General features: G+C 38.2%; 1 protein-coding gene across 2 annotated transcripts in view; it reads right to left on the bottom strand.

The window, feature by feature from the left end:
- Window positions 1-15,913, bottom strand: part of CORIN (corin, serine peptidase) — a 259,724-nt gene that overhangs the window by 78,316 nt on the left and 165,495 nt on the right. Inside the window, exons 7-9 of one of the 2 annotated variants that reach the window (XM_033214755.1) lie at window positions 8,012-8,119; window positions 4,455-4,565; window positions 2,547-2,663 (exon numbers count right to left, since the gene is read on the bottom strand). In XM_033214755.1, coding sequence (XP_033070646.1) covers window positions 2,547-2,663; window positions 4,455-4,565; window positions 8,012-8,119 — 336 coding nt within the window. The remainder of the gene's footprint in view (window positions 1-2,546; window positions 2,664-4,454; window positions 4,566-8,011; window positions 8,120-15,913) is intronic. The other variant, XM_033214756.1, reaches the window with a different exon arrangement.

Here is a 15,913-nt window from a genome sequence, read left to right as displayed (position 1 = left end):
TATCCTTTCCAGTACCACTAGTATGCAAAATAATATACCACAGCCTTGCAGAAAAGAGATGTCACTCTTGTTTTAATGTCATCAGGGTCAAAATTTTTTCTCTAAGCAAACCTAAACAATTTCTGTAAATTTAAGCTCTTAGGAGATTTTATTGACATCATGCATTCATTATTTTGGCAAATATTAAGTGCCTGCCATGTGACAATCTATGTGATAAGCTAGGCACTAAGCATTAAAAGACAAAATGGCATGATACCTCCTTGGAAGTGACTTGTGCTCTGATAATAGGTATGATCCTGAACAAAACCTTCTGATGCTGTGTGATCACTGCATTATGGAAGACATATTTATTTTTATTTATTTATTTTTTTCATAGAGATGGGGGTCTCGTTATATTGCCCAGGCTAGCCTCAAACTCCTGGTCTCAAGTAATTCTCCTGCCTCGGCCACCCAAAGTGCTGGGATTATAGGCATGTGCTACCACGCCCAGCTAAAATACGTTTAAAGAGCAATAGAAGTCAATGAGACCAGTATGGGGAAGTTTCTCAAAGGACTTTTCCAAGTCATGATAAGAGGAAAGGATGGGTTTCCCAAGCTGAGAAACAGCATATGCAAAAGGCCTAGAATAGGGAGGTGCAGAAGTCAAAGTAACTGGAGCTTTAACCACTGAGAAAGGGGGTGAGAGAGACGAGAAAGGTAGGCAGGGACAGAGCCTGAAGAGTTTCAAAGGCCTAACTCTTTAGCAGGACCCAAAGTCTCAGGAGAAGCAGCCCCTGCTTCCCTTCCCAGCCCTGTCTAGCAGAACAAGCCTGCAACCCGTGCTGACAATTACATAGTATTTAGTACCAGGCCCCCTTTCGTTCTCAGCTCTCTAATCACAATGGTCTGCCTTCTCTCATGGTCCTCCTACACATGCCTTGCACCTTCCCACCTCAGGAATTTTGGTCAACCGGTGCCTTGTGTCTCAGTTGCTTTTTCAAGCCCCATTCCTCCCCACTCATCTTTCAGGTCTGAGCTCCCGGATCTCTTCCTCAGTGAATTTTTGTCTGAGGTGCTTTACCAGGGCATACACACTATTAATGGCATCCAAGCACCCTGAATTTCCCTTGTTAGCCTCTGTTGCTGCATGGCTAGACACTGACTTGCATAATAATTTGTAGCATGCCTATGTTCCCCAGGAGTCTGCAAGCCCCATCAGCTATTTTGCTTGCCACTGAATTCCCAGGGGATGGCCACATATAAACACCACAATATACATTTTTTAAGTTGAATTCATTAAACAATATAAAGATACTAAAATTTTACTTTTAAATCTATTTTATCATATGACTTTCTTACATCTCACACATGTAAGGAAATAATCTACAAAGTCTGCCATTTCATCATGAAAAATCCAAAATTATTTCAGAGTTGAATTATACAGAAAGGAAGAAGAGTTTGATGCAAAGGGAAGTGCTCAGTTGATACGCACACAATAAATTATGTTTAATAAAGGATTTCCTTCTGAATTTAAAAACTGGTAAAACAAAGCACTCTTTATATATTATTTTTATGTAATAAGTCTGTGATTGAAAAGCTCTCCCTTTAGATCTTGGGCACTTTTCCATTAAAGTTATTCTAATGATCAATATGCATTATGACAAAACTAATTTACCTATAGGTGACCAGTCTCAATGGCTGATTATGAATATACACAGCACAAGATATGCTTTAATGTAATAGTCATGTAATAAAAGCTCACATATATTGAGTTTTCACCATGTGCCACCATTATGAAGTAGTTATCACTATTCTGAGTGTACAGACACACAAACCGAAACCTATACGAGTTGTAAGTATCTTGCCAAAAATCACCATAGTAGACCGAGGCTTGATCCCGGGTATCAGGGCTGCAACAACCATGTACTTAACAACTAGGCTGTGCCTGTGTAGTGTACACAAATGTGATTTTTGAGTCTAGGGATATTCTTACCCAGCCCCTACTGAGAAGCTTCCACACATATTAGAGCTTAAAACAATCTATGTAGAACTTTCTTTTCTGACAGACATAAATTACATTTAAAAAACAATTTATTGGACCTACTTTTTCTTTTTGAGATTCACACACAGATATCAAATCCTTTTAAAGTGTATTGCTTGGTAATAAGAGGCATTAAACTGCTTCTCTGAACATGATTATTTTAGGAAGCCATTGCATTTCCTTTCAGAAGCCAATTTCTTCTCACCGGAATCTAATCTGATTTAATTGGATGCTATACACTAAACTTCTCTCTTTATCACGGCTTTTCCCATAGAACAGTTAAGTGAATTTGACCATGCTGTTTAGGTGTCTTAACTGAGGAATGATTTTCAGTGTAAGTTGCTTGAGAATTATGTTTAGCACAAGAAAGCGTTTCCTGGCTGACTAGGCTGTGAGAACCACTGTGTTAGGCAATCTGGGATTATTTACATGGGAATCCTACTTAAGCAACTTCAAATATTTTTCTTTGTTCCCAAGCAGAGGACCACCAGTAAAAGAATGTTCTGGGGTGGTGGGACACACTTACTGCCACTGCAGTTCTCCTCATCACTCCCGTCCTTGCAGTCCTCGTCGCCATCACATTGAAACGTGCTGGGGATACATTGTCCATTTCTGCATTCCACCAGACCCTGGCTGTGACAGGCTAGGAAGGGGCAGACCAATATTCACTTTATTTATTAATTCTTCTCTCTCAATCTGCACATCAAATAAACAATTGCCATTTATCAGGCATCGCTAAGAAACAGGGTGTTCTGCATACACAAATGAACATATCATTGATTTTATTTCTAGAATTTTTCCTGCCTCATGGAATAGCACTTACCAAAAATTAACTTTTTCTTGAGAACTGCGTCATTGTTTTCAGTGATGGAAGTATCATGATCCACTTACTAATAAAAACTACAATTTGTAAAGGGTTCATTATATGGCAAGAGCTGTCCTAACTGCACTGTGTATATAATCTCAAATTCTCACATAAATCTTGTAAAGTAGATATTATCATCTTTGTTTTACAGATAAGAAACTAAAGTTTAACAGAGCATAGTACTTGCTCTGTTAGGGATGGCCTAATATCCATTAACTTTCCAATTCCTGTGGGTTTTCTGAAGTCTATACCTATTGTCTTTTAGAGTATTGGAAACCTGTGGATCATGTGACCTTAGCCTTCACTGAATTACTAATATTATGACCTCTCTGTTCTTGAGTCAAGGCTCCACACCAGAAGTGTTCTATCTGAGCACCACATCCTTGCTTCTCCAAGATCTAGTGAGATACAGTCCACTCTGTTCCACTATGTCCACTAAGCAAGGACTCGGAGGACATTCCACTTCAAATCCATTTCAGGGAAGAGGAGAGCTACACATTGTGACTTTTTATATGACTTTTCTTATGTCAAAATAAAAAATATGTAATCCACATTTCTATTTTTGCCTCAAATTATAAGCCAATTAAATATTCAATCTTATATATAAAATCAACTTTCTTAGCTTTTACTAGACACAAAAAGATGAAAAGTATAATTAATTCAAACATGCAAAAGAACATATCACATTAACTCTTTCAGGTCAACTGCATTCTCTCTTAATACCTGACAGCTTCTATTCAATCATGTATATTATTCTCTAATGGGTATAGTATATTTTCTAGGGGGTAAAAGTGTTAATAACCATACTTGTTATTAGTTTGAAGTATAACAACTGTCTGAAGATTTTCATTCACTAAGAAACACAACAGTCTATAAATTTATATTATCACTACGTTCTCTCTCTCTTTTTTTTTTTTTTAAGGTGGAGTTTCACTCTGTCAGGCTGGAGGGCAATGGCTTGATCTTGGCTCACTATAATCTACACCTCCCTGGTTCAAGCGATTCTCCCGAGGCAGAGATTCACCCACCTCTGCCTCCCAAAGTGCTGAGACTACAAGCGTGAGCCACCATGCCCGGCCTATTATGCTCTCTCCGTGTATCATCATATGAACATTAAAGGCTCTCTTCTCTCTGGTGATTCTTTCCATGTTCTTCCACAAAAGGCCCCTGAGAACATGTTAGGGCACTCCTGCAGGGAAGCTTAACTACTCATATATTGTGTGCAGAAGAAAGGTCCCCCATTCTGTGGGCAGAGCATCACCTTTGACAAAGTCACAGAAGCATAAAAGAGACATATGGAGCAATGAGAGAGAAAACAGACACCCACTTGGCTAGATCAACCAAATGAAGCTTGGAGTTTTGCAGGGAGAGGTGTGGAAGTCAGATACACTCCATTGCTATTGTCATCCCACCACTCGGTGATCTTTACAGGCAAAACCAAAGTATAAGAATCTTTCCCTTGGAATGCTGTGTATATAGTGAGTCTTAAGTACAGTCCTCAACCTTGAGTACAGCCTAAAGAACCAGAAATGGAAAAATAAGCAAAACAAACGTCCTCAGAGCACTCACAGCAGTTGATCTCGTCGGACTTATCCACACAGTCGTGGTCACCATCACACACCCACTCCATGGCAATGCAACGCCCGTCCCCGCAGCGATGCTCTGTTGTGGGATTGCAATCTGGAGAAATGAAAACTCACGAGGATGCAGAGAACCAGCGTGACAAACAGGCAGGATTGTATGGCTCCCGGTTCCCATTGAAGAGAGTCTGTTCCAATGGCTCCAATACCTTCAATAACATTTCTACGATAGATCTGGCCCAATTAAAATTCCATGCCCTCCCCACGCATATGCCCCACTGACCACCATCACTGTGGGATAAGATGGGTCTGCTTTTCAGATGAGTAACACTACTCTAGCTGTCCCAGGACCCATAGTTTGTTCTTATTGCTGTTGGCTTTTGTTTTCTTTAGTTGTCATTTTCTTTCCTTATGAAAAATTCATGATTTCTACCCCGGTTCAAAAAGCAGAACTGTGATTTGTGTTTCACAATGCACCTAGTGGATTTCATGTATACGTAACAGCTCTCTCACGTTTCTAGGAATTATACCTTACCTGTCTGGTAAATTGGGAAGGCAGGTATCTCCTTGTCATCTCTCCTGATGCTAAGCTTAAGTTTTTAATTGATTATCTTTTTTTTGAGACAGGGTCTCTCTCTGTCTCCCAGGCTGGAATGCAGTGGTATGATCATAGCTCACTGCAGCCTCAACCTCCTAGGATCAGGTGATCCTCCCATCCCAGCCTCCCATGTAGTTGGAACTACAAGGACATGCCAGCATGCCTGGCCTTATATCCAAAGGAAATGCTAAGTAAGCCATGCAAAATATTTATGTTATATTCATGATTCTTTTTAGCCTGGACTTCAACTTTATATATTAGTGAAAAAGAACTAAGTGGTAAGTTCCCTCTCACAAAGAGCAGAATCCATAAGATGCTTTGCCATGAGAGGTGGTATACCCTGAATATAAGCAGAGTTTTAGAAGATGTATGTGGATTCATGAATAATAGATTCCATGAGAAAGTATGATAAGTCTAGTAACAGTGCCATAGTCATAGACAGACTTCTGGAGTGATCATGGATCTTAAAGGGTATTTTGGATCAATAGAGGAAAGTATAGGGAGGACATAAGTTTGAGAAAAGAAGAAAAGCGCAAGAGGTGTTTGGGCAGGAACCGGGAGAGCACAGGGAGCCAGGGCAGAGGCCGATCTGAAGGAAAGTGATAATTATTGCTGTTAGATGGAGACAACTGGCATCTGAACACACAAACTTCACGACAGCCTGCTATTTTCAGAGGAATTATGTTGCCTGTTAAGACCATTTTTTCTCACACGCTACCTGCACGCTGGCCCTCTCCACTAACCTGTCCAACTACCAAACGACACTCACTCATTTTCAATCCCCCGCATTTTCCTAATGATCTCACTGGTAAAGGGAACGGTTGAATCTGATGATCTCTAAGGCCTCTTGCAAGTGTAATTTCTGTGATCTATATAATTACAATTTCCTCTCATCCTTTGTCTCAAGACTAGTTAGTCCCAGGATATATCCCACATCTGAATGTAAATTAGTACAGTCATTATGGAAAACAGTATGGAGGTTCTTGAGAAAACTACAAATAGAACTTCCATATGACCCAGCAATCCCACTCCTGGGCATATTTCCAAAGGAAAGGAAATCAGTATATCAAACAGACACCTGCAACCCCATGTTCTTTGCAGCACTACTCACCATAACCATGATATGGAATCAATTTGTGCCATCAAAAAATGAGAGGAGAAGAAAATATGGTACATCTACACAATGGAATACTATTCAGCCATGGCAAAAGAATAAAATCCTGTTATTTGTACCAGCATGGATGAGCCTGGAGACATTATGTTAAGTGAAATAAGTCAGGCATAGAAACAGAAATACCGCGTGCCCTCACTCATATGCAGAGTTGATCTCATAGAAATAGAGAGTAGAACAGTGGTTACTAGATAGAGGCCATAAGGGTATGGAGGAGGAGGGGTAAAGAGAGATTGTTGCCAGGTGCGGTGGCTCATGCCTGTAATCCCAGCACTTTGGGAGGCCAAGGCAGGCGAATCACGAGCTCAGGAGTTAGAGACCAGCCTGACCAACATGATGAAACCCAGTCTCTACTAAAAATACAAAAATCAGCCAGGCGTGGTGGCACGCACATGTAGTCCCAGCTACTCAGTAGGCTGAGGCAGCAGAATCACTTGAACCCAGGAGGCGGAGGTTGCAGTGAGCCGAGATAGCACCGCTGCACTCCAGCCTGAGTGGTGGAGCGAGACTCCATCGCAAAAAGAGAGAGATTGCTTAACTGACACAAAATTACAGCTAGATAGGAGGAACAGGTTGTAGGTTTTTATAGCACTGGATGATGACTATAGTTAATGATAATTTATTGCATATTTTCAAATAGCTAAATGAGAAGATTTTGAATGTTCCTAATACAAAGAAATGATAAATGTTTGAGGTGATGGATATGCTAATTACCCTGATTTGATCATTGCATATTGTATACATGTATTAAAATATCATGCTGTATTCAATAAATACGTACAACTATTATTAGTCAAAATAAAATAAAAATAAAATATTGTCAGAAAAAAACAATAATCCACATCTATCTAGTCACACAGGAATGGTTTGTACACACACGTTTTAAAATATTTTTACAGATACAGCAAGTGGCAGCGAGATGGTGCCTCTAGAAACCACCAGGGTTCCCAGCATCGTGTTATTCCTAACAGTCATGATTCTAATGCCTTCCTCTGACCACATCCCTGACCCTTACCAAACATTCATTTTGATGTTTTCTAATGCTGGACATTGTCTCATATCATTTGTCCAGGGTATATCCTCATCCCTGTTTGCCCTTTTGTTCATGTTGCAAAGTTCCTACATCACTCAATAATATACTACCTAAAAATTCTGAACCTAGTCACAAAGCCAAAAAGGTAAATGAGCAAGAGGAATTTTGCTGATTTTAATTCATGAGATGGCATTCAGAATTGAACATGACTCTTTAAAAACTGAGTTTATTCTTTAAAAGATAAGATCAGCATGTGTACACAAAACAAATGCATCATCCTAATCCTGGGTAGCTGCTGCACAGGTGGTCCTTGTACTATTTGGGGATTAAATAGAGGAGGGGGCTTCAGTCACATGTACTAAGGGAATCAGGCACAGACAATATATCTGCCCTCAAAGTTTGCTCAAAAGGCCAAAATCTAACATAAGCCACTGGCTCTAACCAGAGGAGAAACAGAACACATTTGAGGAGAGGAAAAAACTATTAATGCATTAACAACCTTTACCAGTCTTCCCATCCCACTTCTTAAACATTTTCTTAATATGATTATTTATATATTACATTTACACGTAAGACATTACTGAGGACAGTGATTGAACAAACTTCTTCCTTCTAAAACACAAGAAAACAATCATTTTGTAATTTAAACTGCTAATCATATTAACACATAATGAACTATAAGTTTTTGGTTATAAATTTCTGTGATTTTTAAATTAAAACCTTTGGGGAAACAATGCTACTTACCACAGTTTTGCTCATCGCTCAAATCCCCACAGTCATCATATCCATCACACACAAGGCTGTAATTAAGGCACTTGCCTGTGTGACAGTGAAACAGATTCTCACTGCAGTCTGCAAATAAAAGAAGCCACCAATGTGTCATCAGAGCCATATAGAATGCTATTGTAGTACAAGATTTAACAAAAGCCAGTCATGGAAGGGACACCCTAACGGTAACCTGGCCCATACCTATTGTTTTATAGGTGAAGGTGGCACACAGAGATACAACAATCTGTTCAAGGCCATTTAAACAAGTGGCTCCCAAGCCAAGTGAGTTTATCACTTTCTGATGTGTTTCTCTGACTTCCATTTTATGTCACCTGAATGATCCTTAATTGTTAAAGATGAGAAAAGGCATTCTCAATTCACCATCATTCCTAATGAAGTTCCTGTTCATGCAGAATAGACTTTAGTAACTCTTATGTTTTCTTCAGAGTTGAAAGTCTAGGTTTGTCAGTAGTAAGCATAAACATAACAAATAAAATAAGTCATTTAGATTATAGAGTTGTTATTTCCTTTCACATAAACATTACTGCTTAAGCCTATTGAGTGTTTCATAGTGTAATCCTCAAATAAGCAAGTACTGTCCAAAGACTACAGTGGCAATAAACAACGTTCAGGGGAAATGGTTTCTTGATTTTAATAAGAAAACAGTCTTGTCCTTCAGTAAACCAGAACTCCTATCCTGGTTCTGCCATCTACTAGCTGTGGGACTTTTAGTGTGTTATTGTTAGTTCAAGTCTAGGAGTCTGTGAACTGATCTATGAAACTGGGACAAAATCAGCCACTTAATAGGGTTTGAAAGAGGAGAGTTTAATGAAATAGTATGTGTAAGGCAATTCGATGGAAAGAGAATGTTCTTTTCAACAAATGGCATTGGGACAATACTAGAAAAATATTTACAAATTATATATATATATATATATATGATAAAGAAATTTGGATATCCGGAGTCTCTGAAGAACTCTTACATTCAATAATAAGATGAAAAAGAATTCAATTACAAATGGTCAAAAGACTTGAATAGAAAGTCTTCATGAAAGACATAAAAACACATGAAAAGGTGCTCAACATTATTAGTCATTAAGCAAAGGCAGCGAGGGGTGAGAGGGCAGGGCAAAACAAAAGAAAAAAAATAAGCTAAGGCAAATTAAAACTACAAGAAGATATAACTACACATCCCTTAAAATGGCAACAGTGGAAAAGATGGATAATAGCAAGTATTGGCAAGGATTTTGAGAAAATGAATCTCATGGATCTCTGGTGAGACTATAAAAAATAATAATGCCACCTTGGAAAACTGGCAGTTTCTAATGAAGGTAACTGCAAGCTTACCATACAATTAATTTGTGAATTCCACTCTTAGAAATCTACCCAAGATAAATTAAACATATATCCACACAAAGATTTATATATAGATGTTCATAGCAGCATTATTCATAAGCCAAAAACTGTAAAAAAATCCAAGTACTCTCTAACTGGAATGGACAAATAAAATGTAATATGCAGTGAAATACTACTCGGTGATTAAAAGGATGAAACTACCAATATATGTGACAGTATGGATGAACCCCAAAAAGTTATGCTATGTGAAAGAAATCAGATACAAAAATTACATATTATATGACTCATTTATGGAATTCCCAGAAAAAAACAAAATTATATAAACAGAAGTTTGAGAAGTAGTTACGTAGCTGAGGGATTAGACTTGATTCCACTACAAATGTGTGGGAGAGAAATTTTGTGAGAGATGCAAACATTCTAGAACTGTATTGTGAGGTTGGTCGCATAACTCTATAAGTTTACAAAAATCAATAGATGAAATTTATAGGATGTAAATTATACCTCAGTAAAGCTGTGAAAATGTTTAAAATCAATATATGTAAAGAAATCTGCATTTCACAGAAACTAGATTTCTTAAATATATTTTTATTTTCCTTATTTAAAGTAAATTAAGTACAAAACAGCTTGCTTAATGCTGGAGAAGGAATACAGAAAATGGGCAGAATTTCAGCAGAGTGGATGTAATGAAAAGTTTAGCATACTTCAAGCAGAGGAAATAGCAAAAACAAAGGAAAGAGGCAAAAGAAAAATAGGGCACATTTGAAGATCAGTCTACTTGGCTGATGAAGGCCAGAAATCAAGTAGTCAATGGTTCAGTCTCCTGAATTCCAGCTGATTGTTTCTCCTCAAGCAGAAGCCTGTATCTCATACAACCAGTAGCAGCCACCACTTTACTGTAAACATCTCACACTAGATGACGATTCATTATCCAAAGCCTTTGGCATTGATCAGTTAAAACATTAGGTATGCCAAAATATGACACTTACATATACATGAATCATAAATTTCTGTTTCAAAAAGGCACTCTTCTAAAAAGAAAAAACTTCTTAAAGTTTTCAGAATCACACCATTTTAGGAATGGAATGGGCCTTAGAAATCACCTGTTCAGTGTCTTCATTTGGAAGGTGTGTAAGTGCACAGACACACACACGCATATATACATATAAGTCCACACTTATACGCATACAGAACTTTGTAAGTGCTTTTTATTTTTCACTTCTCCCAGCCTGAATATTTTTCAAATAGGGACAGCCACCATAAGGGAAAATATAAGAACTAAGAAGTCCTAGCTATCACTTTGACAATGGTATTTTATCCCCTTCAGCAGAGGGCGCAATTTCCCCACCCTGCACCCCGCTGCTGAATGAGACTACCACACATGTGACAACTGAGTGGAAAGGTTATGACATTGGTCTCCTACCCACAGGACAGATCTGGGGAATTTGTGCATCAAGATATATATGCTACCTTGTGAAATTCTAAAAGATCTTTTTAATTTTTTTTGTCTTAATCTAAATTACCCTTGTGGGAAGTTTTGACTCAACATGCTAGAATCAGCAATAGCCAGGGAAATAAGGCTTCTCAACTTGACCATCAGTGCAAAGTACATGCATGCATTCGCCCAGAGGATGGGGAACAGTGTTTCAGCACATTTTAAACCCTGCAAGTTAATTTGTTTGTAAGCAGTACACTCACTTTTTCTGATGGTAGGACTACTGGGGAATGAAATACCCCTTTCAGAATCTGATTAACCTAAGAACACATCAAAAATTTCCAAAAGTTTCTTTGTCTTCTATGAAACCCATTCTAGGACCCCTGGTAATTCATACTAAAACACTGCATTGGAGATATTTTAAAAATTGATGTCCTTATTTATTAAATTACTTCATAAATGGAGAGGACTTAGGCATTTTTAAAAATCCTCGTTGTTCTCCCTGGTGCGGATTCAACTTTCTACTGTTATAACTTGCTTGGTTAGAAACCATTTTTAGAAGTGAGATACAAAATGAGCTGCATTTGGAAAACAATCTGTAATCTGTTACTTCCCTAAGGTCTGTGTGATTAGTAAACATGCAAAACCTTAACCAGAGGCACTGCAAAGCCAGAAATACATAGCAAACAGCAAAGATCACAATGTCTCCTTTTATTGAAATAAATGTTTATTTGACCTGGAAAGAGGTGTTGTCAGCACAGTTTGGGGCCAGCAAATCAAAATTTGCAAAAGTGCTTGCTGTGATTTTCTTGCTCAATAACAAGCATAATTTTGCATGACCTAAGGTAGATGTTTTTCTAGATACAGCTTTTTTTTTTTTCTTAAGGAGAGCTTACTACAAAATGTTTCTTCTGAAATTCATGCATGTTAATATTGACTTCAGTTTGACGTCTTATATGGCACACTATTAATTCTTGTCTCTCAAAATTATCATTAAATTAAAGCAGAAAACTAACACACAGAAAGCCTTTTTCTCAAGGGCTTCTTTCAACTGTACGGTCTCTATGACTATAAACATGAATGTGTTGCCTCAACTCAAGATGCAAGTACGGATGCTCAGTTTCCACTCACAGAAGATTAAATATGGAAAGGACCAGAGGTTATTTCATCCAACCCTCTCATTCTGAAATGACCAGAGGTGTTACATGGTCTGTCCACTGTTGCTCAGCTCATTTACAGCAGAACCATGAGAAGAACCAGGCTTCTTGACTCTCTGAGTTCTTTCTACTATTGGCTTCCAGCTCTAGAAAAGGATTTCTCCATGGCAGTATCATTGACATTTTGGACTGGGTAATTCTTTGTTGTTGGGGGCTGCCCTGTGCAGTGCAGTTTGTTTAGCAGCATCTCTGGCCTCTACCCACTAGATGCCAGTAGCACCTCCCTCCACTCCCACAGTTGTGACAATAAATAAAAGTCTCCATGCATTGTAAAATGTCACCTAGAGAGTTGAAAATCATGTTGCACAATATACAAACATCACCTGAGTGCAAGGCCTCGCTTTAATCCCATCTTTTCCATCAGCTCTCTATGCAATCCAGCTTCTAGTAATCCTACTCTTTTTACTAGAAGGACTCCCTGCTGCAACCTTTTTTTGTTTGCTTGTTTACATCAATTTTTTTGACTTTGTTATATTGCCTGTGTTATATTGTTTTAAAATACCATATTTAGGCTGGGCACAGTGGCTTATGCCAGTAATCCTAGCACTTTGGGAGGCCAAGGTGGGCCAATCACTTTGAGCTCAGGAGTTTGCAACCAGCCTGGGCAACATGGCAAAACCTTGTTTCTACGAAAAATACAAAAATTAGGCCTGGCGTGGTGGCTCACGCCTGTAGTTTCAGTTACTCAGAAGGCTGAGGCTGGAGAATTGTTTGAGCTTGAGTAGTGGAGGCTGCAGAGCACCGAGATCACACCTCTGCACCCCAGCCTGGGCAACAGAGTGAGACTCCATCTCAAAAAAAAAATTTTTTTAAGCATATTTAATAGTTTCTATGTGTATATGTTAGTTCCCTGATTAGACTAAAAGCCTCATAAAGAAAGAAACCATGTCTTAACAGTATCTTTCTATTTACTAGGTAGCTAAAACATGATTCACACATAGGAGGAATTAAAGAATATTCAATAGTTTGATTGATTCAGTATAATCAGATTGCCACTATACAAAAAGTAAAATTTCCAAACATTTAATACTTCTTCCATTAGCATAGAGTGAGATTGTTTTTATAATTTTGATGAAACTATTTCTAGCATTTACTTGCAGCTACATCTTAGTAGAAACATTATTATAGATACAGTCATTTTGATGATTCAAACATCATTTGGAATATCAGTTTTTATGTTGTGCTGTTTATGCTTCCTCCATTCTAAAATAGCTTCACGTGGTGCTGCTTTTAAAATTGTTGTGCATATTTTAGTGTTTCTGTCTCCCTTACATGTATCAGCTGACATCATCAGCAGTCCCCGTGACTTCCAGTGGTCATTCTCTGCACCTAGTAACAAGAGGTGCTGGGTGGGAGTGGAGGAACAATAAGATAACAACAGTGACAACAACAGTCATGACCACAAATCCTAGTGCTCTTTGAGACTTACTGCATGCAAGACATTGGTCTATATGCTTTATATTCAGTGAATCATTATTCTGAACAATTTGAGAGATATTCACTATTTATTGTTTCCACTGGACTACAGAAGAAACTGAGGCACAGAGAGGTTGAGTAACTTGCCTAAGTTATCAGAGGCAGGAAATGGTAAGCTCGAAACCTAAGCAGCCTGACTCAAGAATTTACAGTAGTCATTACTACACCGTATTACACTCAGTGCATAATTAGATAACCACCATCCTCAAAAATAAGCCAACCAATTTTACGCAAAATTCACAGAAAATGATTTTCAAAAATATTTGATGGTCGTTTTTAAGTGTCATAAAGTGTGTGAACTTTGTGGCAGCTATTTCACTGTGACAACGTTTTCCTTGAGTTTCCAATTTAAAATTAAGAAGTAGTCATCTACTAAGAACTTGCTATGTCCCAGGCACTATTCTAGGAGCTGGTTATAGACTCAAAAGATTATAGAATCTTAACAACAAAAGAGACACCAAGCACCTTCTGGCCCAGTGCCTCCAAGTCTGGCCGTCTGTTAGAATTACCTGGAGAGCGTTACAAAAGTACTGCTGCCTGGTCCCCACTGCAGACAAACTGAATCAAAATCTCTGCAGGTGGGGCTTCCTGGGGAGACCAGCATGCAGCCATCCATGATGATACCAAAAGCCAGGTTTACAGAAATGGCCTGCCTAAAGCCACAGAGATAGACCTTTCTAAAATTTTCCTGATTTTTGAAAACTTTTCTACTACATCATTAAAATTGTTTCAGTGTTTGGAAATCTTTTCATTCAACAAATACTTAAGGAGAGATTGACAAGACAAAACCAGTTAGGGGAGAAAGTCAGTAAGTAGTCACAGATACCTGGAGTGCTCTTTAATAAATGATTACCTCTGAAAGCTGTAATACATCAAAATCAGTTAAAACATTTTCCTGCAATATAAATGAGCAGAGTATAATCTCATTAAAAAAACTCATTAAAAAAAACTTTTTTATGGACAAGAACAAGTCAAAGGCAGACCAGGGGAGAGAAAAAGCACTAGATTTTGAACCACTTAAGACTGGATTCAAATTTAGCGAACCATGGGCAAATTTATTCATTGCCCTAAGCTCTGTCTCTGCACCTGTACAAAGGGGGTAGATAACACTTCCTCTGCTGATAATTAAATCGAAGCATGTAGGTAAATGCTTCTAGCATAGTTTATTAGGTAACTCACAAATAATAAGTTTCTTCTCTCCCTTCCTTTGAACCTGACTAAAAAGGAAATTAACAACTCAATGAACTACACAGGCCACCTAATATGACCCATGTTTTATAAAAGCAGGCAAGTGCTTAGCTAGAGATCATTTTTGCACCTAATCCATAGAAGCATAATCTCCTCTGGCAGTCCTCCTTCTTGCCTACCTGCGAGAACCCTAGGAAGTAGTCATTTTCTTCTGCTCCTCATTGAGAACGCACAGCAAAACTTCCTTCTCCTCTCGTGAGTATCTGTGGGTTGCATTCACACTCTGATTCACATCCAAGGCCTAATTCAGACTTATACTATTCCTTCACCACAGGGCAGTGACAACAGGAGTATGGCACCCTCCATAAACACTCATGCTGAAACACCACAAGCACTTAACGTTAAAGCTCAAAAGCAGATGTCCTTGTAAGGTCAAAAACAATTGCATATGAAACCTTCGATGTCCGTGTTTTCATACAGAAGTTTTCTGAAGGGATGTATTTCCTCAATGGACCAAACAGATCATTTTTGTGGTGTGTTCATGGGAAAGGGCCATATCTATTTTCCTTAATAAATGCTTCAGCCCCTCGGACATTGGTAAATGCCTTGCAGAACAGTAACACATTGTTGACTAGGAAAATTAACCCCTTCAAATTTCATTTTAACAAATGCAGCAGAAATCACTTACAGGGTTCGGAGTGCAATGCTCAATACAATTGAGGAACATATGATAAAATCATAGTCGGCCCACCACAGGAGATACAGGCACATGCAGAATTTGAACAATGCCATAACATGGGCCACAATGGGAGAATAGCTAGAGATTCTACCAAATTCCCATAAATTGGATATAATTATATTGAATTATTTAAAGATCCCTATTTTGGCTGCTTTGCACAGTATCTTCTGCTAAGCCCACAGCAACACTTCCCAGTGTAAATATATAGCCTATAAAAATGTTTTTTATGTAAAATTGTGTGCCATGCGTTGTTTTGAAAAGAAAATTCCAAGTTGTAAAACACAAATGTCTTATTGAAAAGAACGTTTCCTGAAATATATGTGGCATAACTAAAGTTCCACGGGATACTAGATATTAGGCAGAATAAAAAATGCATGAATAAATGAACAAATAAAGGTGAGGATTCACATGAGAGAATAATTCTGATGAAATACAAAGTTAGGCAAACATCTTTTTTTTAAACTGCAGGA

This window comes from Trachypithecus francoisi, unplaced genomic scaffold (genome assembly GCF_009764315.1).
Source record: "Trachypithecus francoisi isolate TF-2019V2 unplaced genomic scaffold, Tfra_2.0 Lachesis_group1, whole genome shotgun sequence".
NCBI lineage: Eukaryota > Metazoa > Chordata > Mammalia > Primates > Cercopithecidae > Trachypithecus > Trachypithecus francoisi.
The sequence above is the reverse complement of the archived record's forward strand: the minus strand, read 5'-3'. Positions and strand labels throughout refer to the sequence as shown.